The sequence below is a fragment of the Pan troglodytes genome, chromosome 13, assembly GCF_028858775.2.
Source record: "Pan troglodytes isolate AG18354 chromosome 13, NHGRI_mPanTro3-v2.0_pri, whole genome shotgun sequence".
NCBI lineage: Eukaryota > Metazoa > Chordata > Mammalia > Primates > Hominidae > Pan > Pan troglodytes.
This window is the reverse complement of record NC_072411.2, coordinates 104727690-104753446: the sequence shown is the minus strand read 5'-3', so window position 1 is coordinate 104753446 and position 25757 is coordinate 104727690. Positions and strand designations below refer to the sequence as shown.

Genomic DNA, 25757 nt, shown 5'->3' with positions numbered 1-25757 from the left:
GCTTGAATCCAGGAGGCGGAGGTTGCAGTGAGCCGACATTATGCCATTGCCCTCCACCCTGGGCAACAGAGTGAGACTCCAAAAAAAAAAAAAAAAAAAATCCCATAAATTCAAATAGCTACTATATTTATATGCAATAGCAGCATCTATGTACTTAGTTTTTAAAAAGGTATTACCCTTATTTAGTGGTAACATTAGCTAATGTTTCAGAGTAACAGCTCTGTTTAAATAAAACTTACATCTGATGGCAATCATTCTTTTCAGCCTACATTTGACTTGAAACCTTGCTAAATTATGCAAGCCTTGAAAAGGGAGATTAGGATGGCATTTTAAGTTCTGTGCTAAGCCAACTTTTTAAAGGCAGTATAATATTTAAGAGCTAAGTGGACACAGTCCAATGGTTAATGTGCTAAAGCACTACAGCAAGTGCATCAAGTTGCTGACACAGGCAATACTTTGGACAATTCTGTATTCAGGAGAAGCAAGATGTCAAGATAAATGAACGGATAAATTATTCAGGAGAAATTATTTATACATGAAGCATCAGCTAGAAAAGATGATCCATGCTAATATACAATGAAACAAAGATCTAAGAAACTGATATATTAAAGTTCTCTTCACTAAAGATGTCAGAGAGACTGAAAAAATAATGTCAGGGCTATAATATGACAAGGAAATGTAGAAAGGGATGAGGGTAGAAGAAAGCACAAAGACACAATTATAGCAAAGGTAACTTTGGGGTATCTATGAGGTGAGGTGTATATTGAAACAAAGTGAGAAAGCAAATGTATTAAAGAGATGCTCCAGGCTGGGTGCTGTGGCTCACACCTGTAATTCTAGCACTTTGGGAGGCTGAGGTGGGCAGATCACCTGAGGTCAGGAGTTCAAGACCAGCCTGAGTCAACATGGAGAAACCCCATCTCTACTAAAAATACAAAATTAGCTGGGTGTGGTGGTGCATGCCTGTAATCCCAGCTACTCGGGAGGCTGAGGCAGGAGAATTGCTTGAACCCGGGAGGCGGAGGTTGCAGTGAGCTGAGATCGCGCCATTGCACTCCAGCCTGAGCAGCAAGAGCTAAACTCCGTCTCAAAAAAAAAAAAAAAAAAAAAAAAAAAAGATGCTCTGAACAACTAGCAAAAATATGCATGAAAGGTGAGGAAGACCACAGTTACAACAGGGAATATAACTACATAGCTCTGAAACACGAGCAAAGGCTGATCCCCACAACGTATTCTTCTCTTCCTACCTAGTAACAGAACCCAATATTATTTGAGGCAGCAATACAAGCAGGAAACAACAACATCAGCAACAACTATATTACCAGCCTCTTTTGGAGCTAAGTGTGCACTAGGTTCTGGGAAACAAACAAGCATAGGAGTGGGACTTCTGGAGACAGAAAGGGACAATTCCTTTTACCTTCCCTTACTTTTCCCTGCTGACTGGCATGATGGACAATGAGGTGACTTTGAAAATGAAAGCCAGCCAGGTGCACTGGCTCATGCCTGTAATCCCAGCACTTTGGGAGGCAGAGGTGGGCGGCTCACCTGAGGTCAGGAGATCGAGACCATCTTGGCCAACATGGTGAAATCCCATCTCTACTAAAAATACAAAAATTAGCTGGGTGCATGCCTGTAATGCTTGGGAGACTGAGGCAGGAGAATTGCTTGAACCAGGGAGGCAGAGGTTGCAGTGAACTGAGATTGCGCCATTGCACTCCAGCCTGGGGAACAGAGCGAGACTCATCTCAAAAAAACAAAAAACAACAACAACAAAACTCACGTACCTCATAAATATATACACTACTATGTACCCACAAAAATTAAAAATTAAAAAAATTAATGATGCACTGTAGTTCACTTAAACAAAATTAATACAAGGAAAATATAATATAGCCTAGCTAAGAGGTTCTTAACCTAAGGTCCAAAAATGGGCTTTAAAAAGTCTGAAAATGCGCTAGAATCAAAAGAACATTTTTTTCTTTTATTTATTTACTTTTCTGAGATGGAGTTTCGCTTTTGTTGATTCTCCTGCCTCAGCCTCCCAAGCACCTGGGATTACAGGCACCTGCCACCATGCCTGGCTAATTTTCTTTTTTGATATTTTTAGTAGAGATGGGGTTTCACCATGTTGGCCAGGCTGGTCTCGAACTCCTGACCTCAGGTGATCCACCTGCCTTGGCCTCCCAAAGTGTTGCGATTACAGGCGTGAGCCACCGCACCTAGCCTTATTTTTCAGACACAGTCTTGGTCTGTTGCCCAGGCTGGAGTGCAGTGGCGAGATCTTGGCTCACTGTAACCTCCGCCTCCCGGGCTCAAACAATCTTCTCACCTTACCCTCCTGAGATGCATGCTACTATGCCTGGCTATTGTAGAGACAGGGTTTCACCATGTTGGTCTTGAACTCTTGGGCTCTCTGCCCGTCTCAGCATCCCAAAGTGTTGGGATTTCAGGTGTGAGCCATGGTACCTGGCCTCTTTTATTTTAAACTCAGGGGTACATGTGCAAGTTTGTTATCTGGGTTTATAGTATGATGCTGAGGTTTGAGGTACAAATGATCCTGTTATTCATGTAATGAGCATAGTACCCAACAGGTAGTTGTTTTTTTTTTTTTTTTGAGACAGACTCTCGCTCTGTCGCCCAGGCTGGAGTGCAGTGGCGCGATCTCGGCTCACTGCAAGCTCCGCCTACCGGGTTCATGGCATTCTCCTGCCTCAGCCTCGCGAGTAGCTGGGACTACAGGCGCCCGCCACCACGCCCGACTAATTTTTTGCATTTTTAGTAGAGACAGGGTTTCACTGTGTTAGCCAGGATGGTCTTGATCTCCTGACCTCGTGATCCGCCTGCCTCAGCCCCCCAAAGTGCTGGGATTACAGGCATGAGCCACCGCGTCCGGCCCCAACAGTTTTTTAGCCCTTGCCCCTCTCCCTCTCTCCTCACTCTAGTAGTCCCTAGTTTCTACTGCTGTCATCTTCATGTCCATGAGTACCCGATGTTTACGTCCCACTTATAAAGTGAGAAAATGTGGTATTTGGTTTTCTGTTCCTGCTTAGCATAACCTACTCCAGCTCCATCCATGTTGCTGCAAAGGATATGATTTCATTCATTTTTATGGCTGTGTAGTATTCGATGGTGTATGTGTAACACATTTTCTTTTTCTTTTTTCTTTTTGAGATGGAGTTTCACTCTTGCTGCCCAGGCTGGAGTGCAATGGCACGATCTTGGCTCACCGCAACTTCTGCCTCCCACGTTCAAGAGATTCTCCTGCCTCAGCCTCCCGAGTAGCTGGGATTACAGGCATGCACCACCACCCCCGGCTAATTTTGTATTTTTAGTAGAGATGGGGTTTCTCCATGTTGACTCAGGCTGGTCTTGAACTCCCGACCTCAGGTGATCCGCCCACCTCAGCCTCCCAAAGTGCTGGGATTACAGGCGTAATCCACCACGTCCGGCCATTTAACACATTTTTTATATCCAGTCCACCACTGACAGACAAGTAGGTTGATTCCGTATCTTTGCTATTATGGATAGTGCTGTGAAAAACAGAAGACCTGTGTCTCTCTGGTAGAATTATTTGCTTTCTTTTGGATATATACCCAGTAATAGGATTGCTGGGTCAAATGGTAGTTCTGTTTAAAGTTCTTTGAGGAATCTCCAAACTACTTTCCACAGTGGCTGAACTAATTTATACTCCCACCAATAATGTATAAGTGTTCTGCTTTCTCCAGTCTCAACAGCATCCGTTGTTTTTTGACTTTTCATTAACAGCCATTCTGACTGTTGTAAGATAGTATATCATTGTGGTTTTGATTTGCATTTCTCTGATGATTAGTGATATGGAGCATTTTTGTTGGCTGCTTGTATGTCATCTTTTGGGAAGTGTCTATTCATGTCATTTGTCCACTTTTCAATGTGGCTATTTGTTTTTTGCTTGTTCAATTGTTTAAGTTCCTTATACATTCTGGATATTAGACCTTTGTTGGACGTGCAGTTTGCAAATATTTTCTCTCATTTGTAGGTTGTTTACTCCGTGGATAGTTTCTTTTGAAAAGAATATTTTCTAAGTATGCTCGCATGTATATCTCAGAGGAAGAATGTTCAGAGTATGAAAAGGAATTCATTTTTCTTTTTTTTTTTTTAGACGATGTCTCACTCTGTCAACCAGGCTGAAGTGCAGTGGCATGATCATAGCTCATTGCAACTAGAATTCCTAGGCTCAAGCTATCCTCCCACCTCAGCCTCCTGAGTAGGTGGGACCACAGGTGTGTGCCACCACCTCCAGTTGATTAAAACTTTTTTTGTAGAGATGGCGGTCTGACTATGTTGTCTAGGCTGGTTTTGAACCCTTGGGCTCAAGCAGTCCTCCTGCCTCGGCCTCCCAAATTGTTCGGATTATAGATGTGAGTCACTGCACCCAACTCAGAAATTATTAATGGACAAGAATTTCTTTTTTTTTTTTTTTTTTGAGAGGGAGTCTCACTCTGTCACCCAGGCTGGAGTGCAGTGGCGTGATCTCGGCTCATTGCAACCTCTGCCTCCCAGGTTCAAACGATTCTCCTGCCTCAGCCTCCTCAGTAGCTGGGAATACAGAAGCGTGCCACCATGCCTGGCTAATTTTTTGTATTTTTAGTAGAGACGGGGTTTCACCATGTTGGTCAGGCTGGTCTCAAACTCCTGACCTTGTGATCCGCCCACCTCGGCCTCCCAAAGTGCTGGGATTATAGGCGTGAGCCACCGTGCCCGGCCAAGAATTAAATTCTTAATGGTCCCTGTAAGTCTTGAAGTTCTTTTTCTTTCTTTGTTTTTTTGAGACAGGGTCTCACTCTGTCACTCAGGCTGGAGTGCAGTGGGGTGAACACAGCTCACTACAGCCTAGACCTCCTGGACTCAAGCAATCCTCCCACCTCAGCCATCCAAATAGCTCAGATTATGTGCACATGTCACGACATCTGGCTAACTCTTTTATATTTTGTAGAGAAAGGGTCCCACTTTGTTGCCCATGCTGGTCTCAAACTCCTGTGCTCAAGTGATCCTTGAGATCCACTTGGCCTTTCAAAGTGTTGGGATTACAGCCATGAGTCACCATGCCAGCCAAAGTTCTTTCTCTTATTCTTCCTGTTATATTTTTTTCTTTAAAATTAATTTATTTGTTTCTCATCACAAAGTACAGGGAAGAGAATGCAATGGCTGTAATCCCTTGGTTGCATATCTTCCTAGCCTACACATCCATAAATACCCTGTACAACACCAGGCTCATACTGTCCCCACAGGCATTTTCTCACATCCTAACAGCTGCAGAGTACAGTATATGACAAGGTAGGAAATATAAACAGATTCCCCATTCACAAGGTAGGGAAACTCTTCAATTAGTGTTCCAGTTCACATTTGCTTTTTTTTTTTTTTTTCTGAGACAGTCTAGCTGTCAGCCAGGCTGGAATACAGTGGTGTGATTTCAGCTAACTAGAACCTTCACCTCCCAGGCTCAAACAATCCTCCCAGCTCAGCCTCCCAAGTAGCTGCGACTACAGGTGCATGCCACCACGTCCAGCTAATGTTTATATTTTTTGTAGAGACAGGGTTTCACCATGTTACCCAGGCTGGTCTCAAACTCCCGAGCTCAAGCAATCCACCTGCCTTGGTCTCCCAAAGTGTCAGAGTTACAGGCATGAGCCATCAATCACGCCCGGGCTGCCAGTATTCCAACTGAAGTAGCAGGTTGTTTTTACTAATGATTTTATGAAACTCTCTTGCAAACAAGTACATCATAGACAAATTATGTCTGCACAACTTTTAGAGTTGTTTAAAGTAACCTAATAGAAAGACAGTGACTAAGATTCATTCCTTATCTCCAGCTTTGTAAGTCCCAGGCTGCCTAGGGCACCTGGACTGCTGCCCCTGGGTCCCCTACATCCCCATGGCAACAATGGAGGAAGGGCAGGCCAGGACAAGCATGAGGAATAAACAGTCTTTATTGGACTCAGACTAGGAGTCTGTGGGCCTTGAGGACCTTCGTGTATTTGTCAATGTTCTTCTCTATGTTCTTTTCAGCCTTTTCCTATAGCCTCATGAGCTGTTTTTCTTCTGGTAACAGATCTTCTGATAATAGACCTTCCTCTTCTCCCCCATGGTGGCTGTCATTGCCTGGTATTTCCAGTCAACCTTCTGAGCCCAGTGCCCCAGGTAGGCAAACTTTCTTCAAGGCTTCGGACGTACAACCTCGAGGGTGGCAGAAACCACCATCTGCTTTTTCTTGTCATATGGCAGGGGGATTCTATCAAACACCTTGAGGTGATCTAGGGCAGCCTAGCCTTGCTTGGTCTTGTGGGGCAGCCTACCGCAGGTGGTCTGCCAAAAGATGTGGCTGGGGACCCATAAATGGTAGGGTCCTTGGGAAGGGTTGGTGCTTGTCCGCTTGCAGAGGAAGGCTAGATACTTTAACTTGTTTCTGTAGAAACTGCCAGAAATGTTGATGTCCTCACAGGACATGACCACTACTTTCTCTGCTGGGTCATGATAGCCTCCAGGTAGCCCAGGAGTTTTACTCAGCTATCAAGCACCAGGACTGCCCCTCTGCCATCTTGGCAGCTGCGTGGGAAAGCTCTTTCTGTTACATTTCAAATGCATTTCATGCTGAATCTTTCAAACAACTGACTAATAATAAATCTCCAATAATATAAATTATACTTTTACTTTGAAGATATAATTAAAATTTCCTGTTGTGAATTTTGAACCCACATGAGTGTCAATTTCATCTATTGACTATCTTACCTCCTCGTGGTAATTCTGTGTGAAGATAAGCCAGTCCTCTAGTAACAGAACGAGCAAGACGGCAAGAGCTTACCCAGTCACTTGTATGGAGACTTAAATACTTGCATAAAGATCCCTATATAGAGGAAAAAATGCCAAAAAAAAAAAAAAAAAAAAAGGTAGAATTAACTCACTTTAACATGAAGAGTGAATTAGCATCCTTATAAAGAATTTGCAAATAGGCTAGGATTCCATGAAGATCTAATGAACTACTACATTTCAGAATCTTGAAAGAGTTAGTATGACATTTCTGTGTGTAGAGAGGAGAGGAAGGGATGGAAAGGGGAATTTAAACATTATCAATTTTTATGTCTCTAATACTAAAAATTATGAATGATTATTTCCTTTTAAACAATTCTTTGATCAAATTAAGATAGAAAAGTGTATCATTCACCAGTATGAATACAAATTATATTGTTATGGTTAATAAGTAGAAAACAAAAGGATTTTGTAAATATATTCATTTATGTATTGGTGCCACTCAAAGTGCTTATCTACAAACTATTACCAGTTGCTTATGAGAAAAGAATGTTGCATCAGAATGAATGTCAATCAAAGTACTGCTTCTTTCATCAAAAAACTTATCAAAAAATTAAATAAAGAAGAGAAAAACAGATAGAAAGAGGAGACAGCGCAACAAACAGTATAATTAGTTGATTCACATTCTGGTGTGAGATCCTTATTTCATTGCAGACCATTAATAATCCAGTTTGTGAGTCAGCAATGCTCTATCTGTAATACAGTGGTCCTCTCTGAAGTCTGATTAACAACTAATATAAATGTCAGTTTATTTTTTTTTATTTTTTGAGATTGCGTCTTGCTCTGTCGCCCAGGCTGGAGTAGGGCTGTACAATCTCGGCTCCCTGCAACCTCCGCCTACCGGGTTCAAGCAATTCTCGGGCCTCAGCCTCCCAAGTAGCTGGAATTACAGATGTGTGCCATCATACCCGGCTAATTTTTGTATTTTTAGTAGAGACGGGAGTTTTGCCATGTTGGCGAGGCTGGTCCTGAACTCTTGGCCTCAAGTGATCCACCTGCCTTAGCCTCCAAAAGTGCTGGGATTACAGGCATAAGCCACCACACTTGGCCTCAGTTTATTTTCTATGAAGAACTTACATTGGGATAGTACTCCATCACAAGCAAATATTCCATGCGTCCATCTGCAGTGACTCTCTCATCTCCAACTATAAAGCGGGCAATGTTGTCATGTTCCATCAAAGGCACTCTGTAAATGTTCTTTTCGTTGATAAAATTCTGACGGTTTGCAAAGGAAAACACTTTTACAGCAACTGGACGCTCATCCAAGGAGCCTTTATATACTGCTCCATATCGACCTCGGCCAATCAGCTGCAATTGTTTTAAAGAAAGCAAGGTATTAATATCACAATTGAACAATCAAATTTACTAAATAATAAAGTACAAATTTAAACAGAATGCTACAGCTCTCTGTTGCTTACAGTTTATTCCATTATCAAGAAATTAATAAATTCTGTTCTAGTATGGCTGATGAAGCTCCTACCAGACCCAGCCTGCCCATAGAGAACATTTATAAATGCTGGACAAAATTTAAAAAAAAGAAAGATCTAAAGGCAGATAGATCTTGAGAGGCATTAAAGCTTTGAGAAAAAAGTGGTATGGGGCAAGCTACCCATTTTTATGACTTTTATCCTGAGGGCAGGCTGAAATCAGCACTGTGCAGTGGAACTAAAATTGCTAAAGAAAATCATTCTAGGCTGGGTGTGGTGGCTCATGCCTGTAATCTCAGCACTTTGGGAGGCTGAGGTGGGCAGATCACTTGAGGTCAGGAGTTCGAGACCAGCCTGGCCAAAGTGGTGAAACCCTGTCTCTACTAAAAATACAAAAATTAGCTGGGTATCATGGCACACGCCTGTAATCCTAGCTACTCAGGAGGCTGAGGCAGGAGAATCACTTGAACCCAGGAAACGGAGGTTGCAGTGAGCTGAGACCGCGCCACTGCACTCCAGCCTGGGCGAAAGAGCAAGACTGTCTCAATTAAAAAAAAAAAAAAAAAAAAACAGAGGCCAGGCACGGTGGCTCACGCCTGTAATCCCAGCCCTTTGGGAGGCTGAGGTGGGTGGATCATGAGGTCAGGAGATCGAGACCATCCTGGCTAACATGGTAAAACCCCATCTCTACTAAAAAAATACAAAAAAAAAAAAAAAAAAGTCAGGCGTGGTGGTGGGCGCCTGTAGTCCCACTTACTCAGGAGGCTGAGGCAGGAGAATGGCGTGAACCTGGGAGGCAGAGCTTGCAGTGAGCCAAGGTCGCGCCACTGCACTCCAGACTGGGTGACCGAGTGAGACTCCGTCTCAAAAAAAAAAAAGAAAAAAGAAGAACAGAAAATTGTTCTGGCCTTGGGAAACTCAGGACATATTTTGGACAGCCACAGTTGCTAGAAAGTGAGGGGAGAACCCTAGAAAGGAGAAATTCAGAGAGAGGAAAGCCCAATGAATATACAAGAGAGTTTCCAGCTAAAGATAAAATAACTGAGGCCGGGCGTGGTGGCTCACGCCTGTAATCCCAGCACTTTGGGAGGCTGAGGCGGGTGGATCACGAGGTCAGGAGTTTGAGACCAGCCTGGCCAACACAGTGAAACCCCATCTCTACTAGAAATACAAAACTTAGCTGGGCGTGGTGGCACGCGCCTGTAGTCACTTTTGTGGAGACTTAAATACTTGCATAAAGATCCCTACATAGAGGCTGAGGCTGGAGAATCACTTGAAACCGGGAGGCAGAGGTTGCGGTGACCCCAGACCATGCCTTGCACTCCAGCCTGGATGACAGAGTAAAAAAAAAAAAAAAAAGATAAAATAACTGAACTGAGATTTGAGCTTCTGCCCCAGACAGATTTGTGGTATGTGTTCAACCAAGTTTATTGCTTACTAAAACAACAAAAAAAAAATCTTTTTTTTTTTTTTTTTTTAATTGAGATAGTCTTGCTCTTTCGCTCAGGCTGGAGTGCAGTGGCACGGTCTCAGCTCACTGCAACCTCCGTTTCCCGGGTTCAAGTGATTCTCCTGCCTCAGCCTCCTGAGTAGCTAGGATTACAGGCGCGTGCCATGATACCTAGCTAATTTTTGACTTCAGTGTTCCACAATACAATATTCACAATATCCAGAATACAAAAAAATTACTCAACACCCAAAGAACCAGCAAAATGTAACCCATTCTCGTTATTTTTGGCTTCTGGGGATTGCTTTTACTTTTTATTAAAACAGGTTGGGGATTTACCATCATTTATTTAAGGATATATGTTGTGTTTCATACACTGTTTCCAGGTCAAAATTATACAAAGTGTCCTTTAAAAAGGTTATATCAATATATAGTTAATTCAGCAATGTTTGGAAGTGTTTCTATCACTTAATCATGGCTAAAATTCCATGGGTTAACTAGTATTTCTTTCAGCCTTGTAAATTGGACATCTTACTGTACATTTCTTAGCCACACTTACTTCTTTTTGTGAATTGGCAGTTAATACCTTTTGTCCTTTTTTTTTTGAGACAGGGTCTCTGTCACCTAGGCTAACCACAACCTCTACCTCTTGGGCTCAAGTGATCCTTCAACCTCAGCCTCCCGAGTAGCTGGGACTACAGGCATGTGCCACCACACCCAGCTAATTTTCGTATTTTTTACAAAATAAATGGGGTTTCACCATGTTGCCCATGACTTGTCTTGAACTCCTGGGCTCAAGCAATCCACCCACTTTGGCCTCCCAAAAGAGCTGGGATTACAGGTGTGAGTCACAGCACTCAGCCTTTTTGTCCATTTGCTATAGAATGTTTCTTTCATCTTGATTTATATCAGTTCTTTATCAAGTTTTCCCTTATATGTTGAAATGTTGAAATTTATTTTTCAAATTTGGCTTTTATCTTTGTTTATGGTATGTCTCTCCCAAAACAGAAAGTTCTTATAATTTTTTATATAGCCAAATCTATCACATCTATTATTTAATAGTCTCTGGTTTGGGGACCATAGTTTTCAAGTCATTCTTAATAAATATAAAAACACTCATCATGGTAACACTTTTAATGTAGCTTCTGAGATATCACCAAATGAAACTTAAATTCTATATATAAGAGCCTTATGTATCTATAAAAATATGTAATATATGCAGACAAGGAGTATTTATTTGTTGTCTATTATGGATCCCTTGTGGCACACTCTTCTCAAACTTTCATGTCTTTATTCTCATACCCTGTACAAATCTCTACTCAAAGGTCAACCTCTTTCTAAATATATTTTCTTTTTCTTTTTTATTTTTTGAGACGGATTCCTGCTGTGTCACCTAGTGTGCAGTGGCGTGACCTTGGCTCATTGCAACCTCCACCTTCTGGGTTCAAGCAATTCGCTAGCCTCAGCCTCCCAAGCAGCTGGGACTACAGGCGGGCGCCACCACTCCCAGTTAATTTTTGTATTTTAGTAGAGATAGGGTTTCACCATGTTGACCAGGCTGGTCTTGAACTCCTGACCTCAAGTGATCCCCCTGCCTCAGCCTCCCAAAGTGATAGGATTACAGGCGTGAGCCACTGCACCTGGCCATATTTTCTTTTTCTTTCTTTTTTTTTTTTTTTGTGGCAGAGTTTCGCTCTTGTTGCCCAGGCTAGAGTGCAATGGTGCGATCTCGGCTCACCGCAACCTCTGCCTCCCGGGTTCAAGCAATTCTCCTGCCTCAGCCTCCTGAGTAGCTGGGATTACAGGCATGAACCACCATGCCTGGCTAATTTTGTATTTTTAGCAGAGACAGGGTGTCTTCATGTTGGTCAGGCTGGTCTTGAACTCCTGATCTCAGGTGATCCACCAGCTTCAGCCTCCCAAAGTACTGGGATTACAGGCATGAGGCACTGCGCCTGGCCCGTATTTTCTTTAATAACCCCCTTTTCATCACTTTCTTATCCACTGTACTTTTCTTCATAGCACTTACTACTACTTGCAATTATATTATACATTCCTGTACCTGTTTGTAGACTCCCCAACTCAAATAGAAGCCCCAGGAGACATATCTGTATTGTTCACCTATGTTCCTAGTGCCTAGAATAGGCCTTGACAAAAAATTGTAATTTAGTAAATAGGGTTAAATAAATGAATGAATGTCTTAATGATTGAATGAAGTCACTGTTCCAGGTCTAGTATCACAGTAGAAACAACAGTCCATAATCTAACATCAAACTTACCTCCAACAGTTTCAGATTATCTAGATCAAGAGAGGGTTCGGATGCTGCTGCCTCCATCATGTTCATACTGTGAAGACCTTGTTTACGGTCTCCTATAGGAACAGGAAACAGGTTACTAATATATGGTTTTCTTAAAATGAATATCTTTTTACACTTTTTATAATATTACACTTAAAAAGAAGAGCTGCAGAAAGATTAGCAGCAAGATTTATGCCTAATGTCAATAGGAGTAAAGCTATTTACTAAACTAGGTAATACCTATAAATTAAGATGAATGCAGAATAGCATGAAAGCCAAATTCTGGGAGACACTTCCATGATGACTTACTTTAAAAGTTTAAAACCCTAAGCAATATTATAAAAACTTTAAAGAAGATTGTATAGAAGTTATTCAAATGAATCAATGAACGCTGATTTCCTAAACAGTCCATCAAACCTAAAGTATATTAGAACCAACTTGACATTTGATGATACTGAGGAATTACTGTTATTTTTTCAGATGTGAAAATGGTATTATGGATATGTATTCTTAAAGCTCTTGTACTGGCCGGACACAGTGGCTCACGCCTGTAATCCCAGCACTTTGGGAGACCAAGGCGGGCGGATCACGAGGTCAGGAGATCGAGACCATCCTGGCTAACACGGTGAAACCCCGTCTCTACTAAAAATACAAAAAATTAGCCGGGCGAGGAGGTGGGCACCTGTAGTCCCAGCTACTCAGGAGGCTGAGGCAGGAGAATGGCGTGAACCCTGGGGGGCGGAGCCTGCAGTGAGCCGAGATCCCGCCACTGCACTCCAACCTGGGCGACAGCGAGACTCCGTCTCAAAAATAAAATAAAATAAAATAAAATTTAAAAAAAGCTCTTGTATTGTAGAGATAATATTTATAGATATATAATATCTAATTAAATATTTACAGATATATGATATCTGTGATTTGCTTCAAAATAATCCAGTGGCATGGAAAGGGGTAGTGACTGATAATTTAAATGAAACAATACTGTCCATACATGATACTATTGAGGCTGGGTGTATTTTGCATAACTTTGAGACTATTTTTTTTAACATACGGAATTTAAAAGGAGCAAATAAATTGATTAAATTGCATGTTTAATAAACAATAGGACAAAAAATAGTAATTTTTACCTGTCAACATTCTGTATCCAAAGCATAAGGCAACTATCAAAACAGCTAATACAGAGACTGATGCCAAAGCAATGATTATTGTCTCATCTCGGTTAAATGAATGAGGTGGACCTAAAAGAAAACAAATTTTGAAATGTCATTTTTTTTAAGAAGTATTTTGTTAAATACTGACAGACTGCCCTTTAGAAAGGCTGTACCCATGTATAATCAAATTAGTAATGTTTTTGCATCAAAGGAAATGAAAGAAAAAATTAGTAATAAATGTGATAATTACAAATTATATTTTTTAATCATACAGACTATTCCGTATAGATTTGGAACACTAAAACACCAAGTAGGTGTGCTCCTAATTATTAAAACATCAACAATACCATGAAACAGATTAGACAGGATAGTATAATATTAAGAGTCTTAGAATCTAACAGTTTTAGAATCACATTTGGTTTTAAATCCTCAATTTCCTCATTTATAAAAATAGTACTCTGTATTTCCCAAGTTAGCTGTAAGATTTAGATGGTAGTCTAAGTACTTAACACAACGTCAAGAATATATTATCTGGCTGGGCACAGTGGCTCATGCCTATAATCCCAACACTTTGGGAGGCTGCTGCAGGAGGATCACTTGAGGCCACAAGGTCAAGGCCAGCCTGGACAACATAGCAAAATGCCAGGCATTAAAACAAATTAAAAAAAAAAAATTAGTCAGGCATGGTGGCATGCACCTGTAGTCCCAGCTACTCAGGGGGCTATGGCAGGAGGATTGCTTGGGCCCAGGAGTTTGAGGCTGCAGTGAGCCATGATTGTACCACTGCACTCCAGCTTGGGTGATGAAGTGAGACTCTGTTTCTTTAAAAAAAAAAAAAAAAAATTAAAGTTTTTTTTTAAAAAAGCATATATTATCTACGCAATAAATGGTAGTTACACTTATCAATATTGGTATTTTTATTAATGAAAATAGCATGGCTTTGCAGGCAGTTAAATCTGAATAGGACTTGAAGCTCACTTCTTCCACTTAATATATGACCTTAGGAAAGTTTCTTCTCCTATCTGAGCCCAAGTTTACTCACTTGCAGAATGGAATGGGAACACACATAGGTAAATCACAGGGCTATCACAAACATGTAAACATTTTATGTGTTAAGTTCCATTCTGTGGGTCAGATCGCATCTAGAGCAAATACCCTTTAGGGTGGATGGCCACAAACTAGAGCATATCCAAAAGAGAGCAAGTACAACTATGAAGGTTTGAGACCTCTGAACTGTGATGGGTAGAAAGAACTGAAAGCATCTGATGAGGAAAAAAAAGAAAACTTGGGAGGATATGATAGCTGTCTTCACATCAAATAACCAGTTCCAATCAGTGTATCTTCAAGGATAAGAGCCTTTAGTTGAGCATACAGAAAAGCATGGCTTATAAACAGACCTGTCTAAAACAGAATGAGTTGCCCTATGAAAGAGCTGTTCATTGTTTTACTAGACGTAGTTATGCAATGTTTGGTAATACTGATCAGAAGCTGCGCTTGATGACTGCCAGCATCTTTATTCATTCTTTATATTCAATCAAAATCAAGCATATTATACTCAAATTAGAAGCTTCTATGGCAAAGTAGGATGCCTCTACGGCAAAGAGTTCCTCTAATGGGCATTCCTGTTTTAATGAATTTATTTGTCTCAATCAAATTAAGTAGAAGTTGCTTATTAAAATGTCTAAACTATATTTCTATAGAAGGATATGTTGAAACAACACTGAAATACTCTTAATTTGCAGGCCATTTATTATATTTTCTTTTTTCTTTCTTTCTTTTTTTTTTTTTTTAAGAGAGTCTTGCTCTGTCGCCCAGGCTGGAGCTCAATGGTGCAATCTCAGCTCACTGCAAACTCCACATCCCAGACTCAAGCAATTCTTGTGCCTCAGCCTCCTGAGTTGCTGGGATTATAGGTTTGTAGCACCACACCTGGATAATTTTTTGTATTTTTAGTAGAGATGGGGTTTCACCATGTTAACCAGATCGGTCTTGAACTCCTGGCCTCAAGTTGATGTGCCCACTTTGGCCTCCCAAAGTGCTGGGATTACAGGTGTGAGTCACTGTGCCCAGCCCATTTTTCAGATATTAATAGATTTTAACACATTGATCATTGTGCCTCCTTTTAACACACAGAGTAAGTTACAGGCAGAAAAGCTAAATATAAAACTCATTTTACCACAGTGAGATATTATTTCACATACATTGGCATGGCTACAATTAAAAAAAAAGAAAATAAAAAGCGCTGGCAAGGATGTGGATAAATTAGAACTCTTGTACATTGCAAGTGGGATATAAAATGGTAAGTATACAGTAGAAAACAGTTTGTGAGTTCCTCAAAAAGTTAAACATGGAATCACCATAAGACCCAGCAATTCCAATCCTAGGCATATATCAGAAAGAACCAAAAACAAGTGTTCAAACAAAAACTTCTACACGCATGTTCACGGCATCACTATTTACAACAGCCGAAAGTGGAAACAACACAAATGTTCATGAACTGATGAATGGATAAACAAAATGTGGTATATTCCTACAAAGGATTTACAAAAGGTTGAATATTCTATGATTCCATTGAAATGAAATACTCAGAATAGGCCAAACTCATAGACAGAAAGCAGGTTAGTAGTTGCCAGGGACTGGGAGAGGAAGAAATAGGGAGTGACTGCTTATTAGATACAGGGTTTCCCTTGTGGGGTGATGAAAATGTTTTGGAACTAGACAGAGGTCATAGTTGCACAACACTATGAATGTGTTGAGTGGTACATTTTAATATGACTAATTCTAAGTTATGTGAATTTTACTTCAATCAAAAAAAAAAAAAAAACTAAGGCCAGGTGCGGTGGCTCACTCCTGTCATCCCAACACGTTGGGAGGCTGAGGCAGACGGATCACAAGGTCAGGGGTTTGAGACCAGCCTGACCAACATGGTGAAACCACATCTCTACTAAAAAGACAAAAATTAGCTGGGCATGGTGGCGCTTGCCTGTAATCCCAGCTACTCAGGAGGCTGAGGCAGGAGAATCACTTGAACCCAGGAGGCAGAGATTGTAGTGAGCCAAGATCATGCCATTGCACTCCAGCCTGGGTGAGAAAGCAAGACTCCGTCTCAAAAGCAAACAAACAAATAAACAAACAAAAAAAACCAAAAAAAACCTCATTTTAGAATTTGCTAAACCTAAAAGATAAACTATTTTCAATACATACACATACACGCACACACAAAACTAAATAATTTATAGATTCATGACTATACAAGGATATTTTATGTGCCTATAGTTTTTCCTTTCCAGAAAGTCATATAGTTGGAATGATACAATATACAGACTTTTCAGACTGCCTTCCTTCACTTAGCAATATGTACTTTAGGTTCCTCCATGTCTTTTTGTGGCTTAGCAGTTCATTTCCTTTTATCACTGAATATTATCCATGTCACAGATGTACGATCTCAGCTCACTGCAACCTCCGCTACCTGGGTTCAAGTGATTTTTCTGCCTCAGACTCCTAAGTAGCAGGATTACAGGCACGCGCCACCACACCCAGCTAATTTTTGTATTTTTTAGTACAGACAGGGTTTCACCATGTTGGTCAGGCTGGTCTCGAACTCCTGACCTCGTGATCTGCCCACCTTGGCCTCCCAAAGTCCTGGGATTATAGGCATAAGCCACCGCGCCCAGCCAAAAACTGGTATTTCTTTAAATATTTGTTACAATAAAAAAATTCGTAGTCTAACATGAAACAAAGTTTTGCCACATCCAAATGAGAAAGACTGAATATTTAAATGTGTTCTTACATTCTTGTGTAATTCAAGTAAATATGAGTTAATAAAGATTATCTTAAGTCTTCTGTATAAAAAATAAAATTAAATATTAAATGTAATATTAATATGGCATTACAGATAAAACTGTCTCTGGAAATGAGTTAAGATATCCAATGCTATAATTCCCAAAAGAACTGAACCATATTACTTATTTGAAAAATGTATTTTGAATTCAACTAGGAATGAGAAGTGATAAGGAATCTAATTTTATTTTTTAAAAATCTAATTTTTAATTCTTAAATATGTGGACATGTTTAAATTTCAGTATTGAAAATTTAGATTAATGTTATTTAAAGGACATTACCAATTAAATAAAATATTAAAATTTTAATGTAACAAAGGTTAGATTTTGAAAAAACCTGAAAAACCAAATGTTGTACATAAAAAGCACAGAATTAGTACATTTGAAAATTTAATAATAAAGATTTTTCCACTAAGATTTAGCTTTCTAGGCTTTTTTTTTTGCTTTTACTAAATTATGAGAACATTGCATATAGCTAACTAATGTGTATTTTATCAAGCTTTTATTACAAAATAGAAATGACAATTTTCCTAGTCTTAGTTGTTGGAAAGTGATTTTAGCATTACCCAAATTTCTGGAAATTGGATAAATTTATATAATACTAATATAAATAGTAAGGTTTCTAGAAATGTTTCCATTTGCAAAATTGTTTTTGTTACTAATATAAGCAACAAAAGCTTTTTATAGCCTATGAAGAAAAGCAGTATCTTGGAAACACTAAAAATGATTAACTATATACATGGTACTTACTTTTTTTTTATTCAAAATAAGAGATACTAAAAAGTATGCTGCTTAAACTACGACCAACTATGACTTATCCCCTAGAATGTTATGCTTTACTTCTTGATAAGCTCCTTTAGACTTATTTGGACAGAGATTATTAAAGTCACACTCATACAGCCTGTAAAAAGAAAAACAGATGCAAAATAAATTGGTGTAGGTATTCCTAAAACTTTTTCATATTTAGAGTTAGATTCTTCTGAATATCTTTTCAAATTTGTCAACTATGTCCTATTTTTCCATACATTTCTACCTTATGTGTCATTAAAAACATCACTGAGATCATAACCCAACATTTCTTTAAAACATTCTTTTGACTTTTGTCTCTGGAATTTTCTTTCCATCCACTAACACGACTCTGAAAATTTTAATGCAGATGCTTTCTTGATCATGCCAGAAAGTGCCAATGGAAGGTTGCTTGTTCTAGTTTTAATATTTTTATTATAAAAAACTTACTACTGTATACAGAAGTGGAGTGTACATACAAATTCCAAATGCCCATCACTAAGCGTTAGCAACCATCAACATTTTGTTATCCAATGAAACATTTTCAAACAATACAACTCATCTGACTTCGCATATGGTTTGTTGACAGAAACACTGAAGGGTTGCTGCTGAGTGGACATTCTGCCAGAGTTAACAATCAAGTTCACATTTACATAGGTGACAACTCCCATATTTCATCAATTTTAATACATACATTGATCACATCTTAAAATCTCCTACAGTGGGATATATCATATTTGTGGCATTGTAAAATTACTTGATGGTATTTCTTTTTCTTGGTGATAAGGAAATAATAGCCTCAGCTGGGTGCAGTGGCTCACGCCTGTAATCCCAGCACTTTGGGAGACCCAGGCGGGTGGATCATGAGGTCAGGAGTTTGAGACCAGCCTGACCAACATGGTGAAACCCCATCTCTACTAAAAATACAAAAATTAGCCAGGTGTGGTGGTGCGTGCCTGTAATCCCAGCTATTCAGGAGGCTGAGGCAGAAGAATCGCTTGAACCTAGGAGGCGAAGGTTGCAGTAAGCCGAGATCACACCACTGCACTCGAGCCTGAGTGACAGACTGAGACTCAATAATAATAATAATAATAATAATAATAGCCTCAACTGACAGCTTTTTAGATAAGATAAAATGACTTACATCACATATGTTAAAATGTGTAAAAGGGGACAGGCACAGTGGCTCACACCCCTATAATCCCAGCACTTTGGGAGGCTGAGGCGGGTGGATCACCTGAGGTCAGGAGCTCGAGACCAGCCTAGCCAACATGGTAAAACCCCGTCTCTACTAAAAATACAAAAATTAGCCGGGCATGGTGGCACATGCCTGTAATCCCAGCTACTCATGAGGCTGAGGCAGGAGAATCGCTTGAACCCGGGAGGCAGAGGCTGCAGTGAGCCGAGATGGCGCCATTGCACTCCAGCATGGGCAACAAGAGCGAAACTCCATCTCAGGAAAAAAAAAAAAAAAAGGTGAAAAAAGGCCAGGCAACAGTAGTTCATGCCTGTGATCTCAGCATTTTGGGAGGCTAAGCTGGGAGAACTGCTTTAGGCCAGGAGCTTGAGACCAGCCTGGGTGATAGAGCAAGACTTTGTCTCAACAAAAAATAAAAAATTAGCTGGGTGTGGTAGTGCATGCCTATAGTCCCAGTTACTTGGGAGGCTGAGGCAGGAGGACTGCTCATGCCCAGCAGTTCGAGGATGCAGTGAGCCATAATTGTGTTACCACACTCCAGTCTGGGTGACAGAGCAAGATGCTGTCTCGACCAATGTGAAAAAAAGTGACTCCCACTTCTGCTTAGAGTATACAAAGATGCAAAGAATTTTATTCCCATCTTAGTAACAAGCCAAAACACTTCCCTGATAACAAGTCAGAAAACCTAAAAATCATAACCTTTTCTTTAAAAATAAGATCTAAGGACAAAAGGAAACTAAATGGATTTAAAAGTAGAATATGAAAAGACTCTTCCAAGAGTGAAGAGACCCAAGGCTGCTCTTATCCTAGGTAAAGCAGTGAGTGGAGGAGGACACCACCGTACATGTGAGGAGGAAGAAACAGCTGAACATTTAATGAATTCCTTTTTTTTTTTTTTCTTTTTAAGGCAGAGTCTCACTCTCTTGCACACGCTGGAGTCCAATGGCACGATCTCGGGTCACTACAACCTTCGCCTCCCAGGCTCTAGCAATTCTCCTGCCTCAGCCTCCCGAGTAGCTGGGATTACAGGTGCACGCCACTACGCCCGGCTAATTTTTTTGCTGTTATTGTTTTTTGAGACAGAGTTTCGCTCTTGTCACCCAGGCTGGAGAGCAGTGGCACGATCTCGGCTCACTGCAACCTCTGCCTTCTGGGTTCAAGCGATTCTCCTGCCTCAGCCTCCCGAGTAGCTGGGATTACAGGCACACGCCACCACGCCCAACTAATTTTTTGTATTTTTAGTAGAGACAGGGTTTCACCATGTTGGTCAGGCTGGTCTCAAACTCCTGACCTCGTAATCCACCTGCCTCGGCCTCCCAAACTGCTGGGATTACAGGTGTGAGCCACCGCACCCGGCCTATGGACTGAATATGTGCCCTGCAAATTTGTATGTTGAAGCCTAAATCCCCAACGTGACAGTATATGGAGGTAGAACTTTTGGAAGGTAATTATATAATGAGGGTAGAGCCCTCATGAATGGGTTTGGGCCCTTATAAAAAAACAAAACAAAACAAAACAAAAGGCCAGGCATGGTGGCTCATGTCTGTAAAGTGGAGGCCAAGGTGGGTGGATCACTTGAGGATTTGAGGTAAGGAGTTTGAGACCAGGCTGGCCAACATGGCGAAACCCTGTCTCTACTAAAAATACAAAAAATTAGCTGGGCTTGGTGGTGTGTGCCTGTAATCCCAGCTACTTGGGAGGCTGAGGCAGGAGAATCACTTGAACCCAAGAAGTGGAGGTTGCAGTGAGCTGATATCACACCACTGCACTCCAGCCTGGGTGAGTGAGACTCTGTCTCAAAAAAAAAAATTAATTAATTAAAAATTAAAAAAGAGGAGACATAGGATCTATCTTTCTGTTCTCTGCCATGTGAGAACATTGGCATGTGAGTTACATGTAACATGTAAGTTACAATGAGAAGACAACCATCTGCAGGCACTATTAAGGACACGGACTTCCCAGACTCTAGAACTAAGTACCCAGTCCACACTACTTTGACTAAGACACCTAGGTAGGAAAATTTGTCCTAAGGCATTACATCAAATATTAGCAACCATGACGAACAGTGAATTTAACTTCAAAATTTAACTATAATTTAACATTATCATTAACAACCAGTTGTTAGGAAATAAGTAGTCTATTATTGATAATATTACACTCCCAAAATATTTCAGGTAACAGTGGTAAAGTAGTTTAGTGAAAAGAGCTCATAAGTTTTAGTCCCACTTTAGCCACTGTGGACAAATTATATAATTTTTCTAGGCTCTTACTTCTTTATCCATAAAACAAAGTGGTTATAGAGTGCCAGCACCACCTCTAGCTTGCCAAGCTCCAGCCAAAGGAGAAGGAGAGTAAGGAGGTCTCTATACCATGGCTCATAAAAGGCACAACAATGTCCATAAATCAACTGGAAGTAAAGCATCCAGTAAGCAAGTGGTTACAAAAGTTGCTCATAAGAGACCAAGCACAGTGCTCACACCTGTAATCCCAGCTACTCAGGAGGCTGAGTTGGGAGGGTTGCTTGAGCTCAGGAGTTGCAGGCTGCAGTGAACTATGATTGCGCCACTACACTGCGGCCTAGAAGACAGAGTAAAATCCTGTTTCCAAAATTTATTTAAAAAAAAAAAAAAAGCTGCTCCTAAGAGAGTGTCCTCTACAGGATAGGTGAAGAAACCTCAGAATTACAGACCTATTTGCGAGGCACTCTGTAATAAGTCCTAATCAGAAGTCCCCTGCACTTCTGATTGGCAAATTTTCTTCCAGTGTCTGAGGTGAGAAATTGTTTGGGACTTCAAAATAGATTGGCACATCTAGAGTACAGCTATTGGTGTTTTGAAAATAGCTATCTCTGTTGAGTAGGCCTATCTGGTTGGCCTTTTTGAAGACATTAACCTGTATGTTATCCATGCCAAACGTGTAACAATCATGCCAAAAGATATCCAACTAGCACAATGCATTTGTAGAAAGCATCCTTAAGAATCTACTATGATGGGTCAGGCATGGTGGCTCACGCCTGTAATCCCAGCACTTTGGGAGGCCAAGGTGGGTGGATCATGATGTCAGGAGTGCAAGACCAGCCTGGCCAAGATGGTGAAACTCCGTCTCTACTAAAAATACAAAAAATTAGCCAGGCGCGGGGGCAGGCACCTGTAATCCCAGCTACTTGGGAGGCTGAGGCAGGAGAATCGCTTGAACTCGAAGGGTGGAGGTTGCAGTGAGCAGAGATTGCGCCACTGCACTCCAGCCTGAGTGACAGAGTGCGACTCTCTCAAAAAAAAAAAAAAAAAAATCTACTATGATGGAAAACTCCTGTTAAAAAAATATTATCTTCTTCCTTTTATTGGTAGTGTGTCCGGAATTGGTGGGTTCTTGGTCTCACTGACTTCAGGAATGAAGCCACGGACCCTCGCAGTGAGTATTACAGCTCTTAAGGTGGTGCGTCTGGAGTTTGTTCCTTCTGATGTTCGGATGTGTTCAGAGTTTCTTCCTTCTGGTGGGTTTGTGGTCTCGCTGGCTCAGGAGTGAAGCTGCAGACCTTCGCGGTGAGTGTTACAGCTCTTGAGGCGGCGCGTCTGGAGTTGTTCATTCCTCCCGGTGCGCTCCTGGTCTCGCTGGCTTCAGGAGTGAAGTTGCAGACTTTTGCGGTGAGTGTTACAGCTCATAAAAACAGTATGGACCCAAAGAGTGAGCAGTAGCAAGATTTATTGCAAAGAGCTAAAGAACAAAGCTTCCACAGTGTGGAAGGGGACCCAAGCGGGTTGCCACTGCTGGCTCGGGCAGCCCGCTTTTATTCTCTTATCTGGCCCCACCCACGTCCTGCTGATTGGTAGAGCCGAGTGGTCTGTTTTGACAGGGTGCTGATTGGTGCGTTTACAATCCCTGAGCTAGACACAAAGGTTCTCCACGTCCCCACCAGATTAGCTAGATACAGAGTGTCGACACAAAGGTTCTATAAGGCCCCACCAGAGTAGCTAGATACAGAGTGTCGATTGGTGCATTCACAAACCCTGAGCTAGACACAGGGTGCTGATTGGTGTATTTACAAACCTTGAGCTAGATACAGAGTGCCTATTGGTGTATTTACAATCCCTGAGCTAGACATAAAGGTTCTCCACGTCCCCACCAGACTCAGGAGCCCAGCTGGCTTCACCCAGTGGATCCCACACCTGGGCTGCAGGTGGAGCTGCCTGCCAGTCCCGCACCGTGCGCTCGCACTCCTCAGCCCTTGGGTGGTCGATGGGACTGGGCGCCATGGAGCAGGGGGCAGCACTCATCAGGGAGGCTTGGGCCGCACAGGGGCCCATGGAGGGGGTGGGAGGCTCAGGCATGGCGGGCTGCAGGTCCCGAGCCCTGCCCTGTGGGAAGGCAGCTAAGACACAGTGAGAAATCGAGAGCAGCGCCGGTGGGCTGGCACTGCTGGGGGACCCAGTACACCCTCCGCAGCTGCTGGCCTGGGTGCTAAGCCCCTCATTGCCCGGGGCTGGCTGCTCCGAGTGCGGGGCCCGCCAAGCCCATGCCCACCCGGAACTCCGGCTGGCCTGCAAGCGCGGCACGCCGCCCCGGTTCCTGCTTGTGCCTCTCCCTCTACACCTCCCTGCAAGCTGAGGGAGTGGGCTCCGGCCTTGGCCAGCCCAGAAAGGGGCTCCCACAGTGCAGTGGTGGGCTGAAGGGCTCCTCAAGTGCCGCCAAAGTGGGAGCCCAGGCAGAGGCACTGAGAGTGAGCGAGGGCTGTGAGGACTGCCAGCACGCTGTTACCTCTCAATCCCCCCTCTAAACAGGACACCCCAAGTGCTGTTGGGAATTTGGCCGATGACCGCTCTAGCTACTTCCTGCTGGATAGGGGCAAAGAAGGGGCTCTGCAGTTGTAGTGTCCTTCAGAGGGGAACTCTCTAGGCCAGGGGAAGTGCCAGCGGGTCGGTCCAGGAGTCCTCGGTAGAAGTTGTTAGTTGAACTCATTTGGGGTTCCATTTGTAAGACCATCTGTAGCTTGATGGCCTCGATTCTAGAGGAAACGAATTTGACAAGAAGGTTAAAAATACAGGGCCCAAAGGCCAGTAACAGCAAGATGGCTGCCACAGGACATAGAAAGGGGAGAAGCCATGTTGCCCAACTCCAGAGGCTGGTATAAGAATTTGAAAGGCGTTGTCTGATTTCAGAAGCCTTTTCCTGTAAACGCTGGGTGGCATCTTGTGCTACCCCCGACTGGTTAGTGTAAAAACAACACTCTTCCCCTAAGAAGGTGCAGAGTCCTCCTTTCTCAGCAGTGAGGAGGTCTAGGCCTCGGCGGTTTTGGAGGGTCACTGCTGCCAAAGAGTCTATTTGGGATTATACAGTAAGGATAGATTTCGTTATTTCTTGCAAACTGTTTGAGAGGTAGATACGGGTTGAAGATCCACATAAGTAGAATATGCCTTGGCTGGGTAGATAGAAATTTACCCTGGCTTTTAAAGGAATAGGGTATACTGTTTTTTCTTTACTACTTCCATCTCTCTTTCTTTCTCTTCAACTTCTTCTTTGTCTCTTCCTCTCTTTTTAACTCTCTGTGTCTGTTCCTCTTTCTCTCTGACTTCTTTGTCTCTTCCTCTCTTTTTAACTCTCTTTCTGTGTCTGTTCCTCTTTCTGACTTCTTTGTCTCTTCTCTGTCTCTTTCTTTGACTTCCTGTCCCTTTCTTTCCTTTCTGCTGCCTCTGCCAGCTGCTTATGCTGCTGTTCTCCCCTCTCCTTCCCATTTTGATGGCTTTGTCAGTGTAAGATTCCCACCTCTTTGTGTTTTTGCATTGTGTGCAATAACTATATAATTTCCTTGTGGTATTTAATGGGGGTTCCCCCAGAGGTTAGGAACTCCCTCTCTTTCCATATTGTAGCATGGGCATGCAGGATTAGATAAGCATACTTGCTATCTGTATACACATTTATTCTTTTTCCCTTTCCCAGTTCTAAGGCTCAGGTAAGTGCCACTAGTTCCACTAACTGGGCACTGGTCCCTGGGGGAAGAGGCTTGCTTTCAAGTATGGTTACATCACTAACTATGGTGTAACCTACCCTACGTATCCCATTCTCCACAAATGAACTTCCATCGTTATATAGGTTAAGGTCAGGATTAGTTAAGGGGACTTCTAAGAGATCATCTCGGGTGGCCTAAGTCTGGACTATAATTTGTTGGCAGTCATGCTCGATTGGTTCCCCATCCTCTGGGAGAAAAGTGGCAGGGTTGAGGGCCACGCATGTGCGCATTTGAAGCACCAGTCCCTCAAGGAGTAGTGCCTGGTATCTAAGTAGGTGGCTGTCTGATAGCCATAAACTTCCTTTGGCACCTAGTATGCCATTTACATCATGAGTAATCCAGACAGTGAGATCCTTTCCTTGTATTATTTTGATAGCCTCTGACGCTAAGACGGCCACTGCTGCAACTACCCTTAAACAGTGAGGCCAGCCTTTTGCTACTACATCAATTTCCTTACTTAGGTATGCCACTGGTTGTGGGGTTGTCCCACGAGTCTGAGTAAGGACTCCGAGAGTTATCCCAGCTCTCTCTGTGACATATAAAGAGAAGTTCTGTCCTGTGGGAAGCCTTAAAGCTGGAGCTTGTACTAGAGCCTGCTTTAAGGTTTTAAAGGCTGTTTCTGCTTCTGGTTCCCATTCGACTAGATGAGTATTTGCCTTCTGGGTTTCCTTGATTAGAGTATAGAGGAGCCTGGCTATCTCGCTGTATCCAGGGATCCATAGTCGGCAAAAGCCGGTAATTCCAAGGAACCCCCTCAAATGTTTT

The 25757-nt window shown here is 42.0% G+C and overlaps 1 protein-coding gene and 1 pseudogene across 1 annotated transcript in view; both read right to left on the bottom strand.

The window, feature by feature from the left end:
* The window catches only part of LOC129143431 (bone morphogenetic protein receptor type-2-like), a 115870-nt gene that overhangs the window by 33717 nt on the left and 56396 nt on the right, over nucleotides 1-25757 (bottom strand). The window contains 4 exon segments of the mRNA XM_054680082.2: nucleotides 6766-6880; nucleotides 7921-8151; nucleotides 11997-12088; nucleotides 13142-13252. Coding sequence (XP_054536057.1) covers nucleotides 6766-6880; nucleotides 7921-8151; nucleotides 11997-12088; nucleotides 13142-13252 — 549 coding nt within the window.
* LOC134808067 (large ribosomal subunit protein uL13-like) lies at nucleotides 5888-6576 on the bottom strand (annotated as a pseudogene).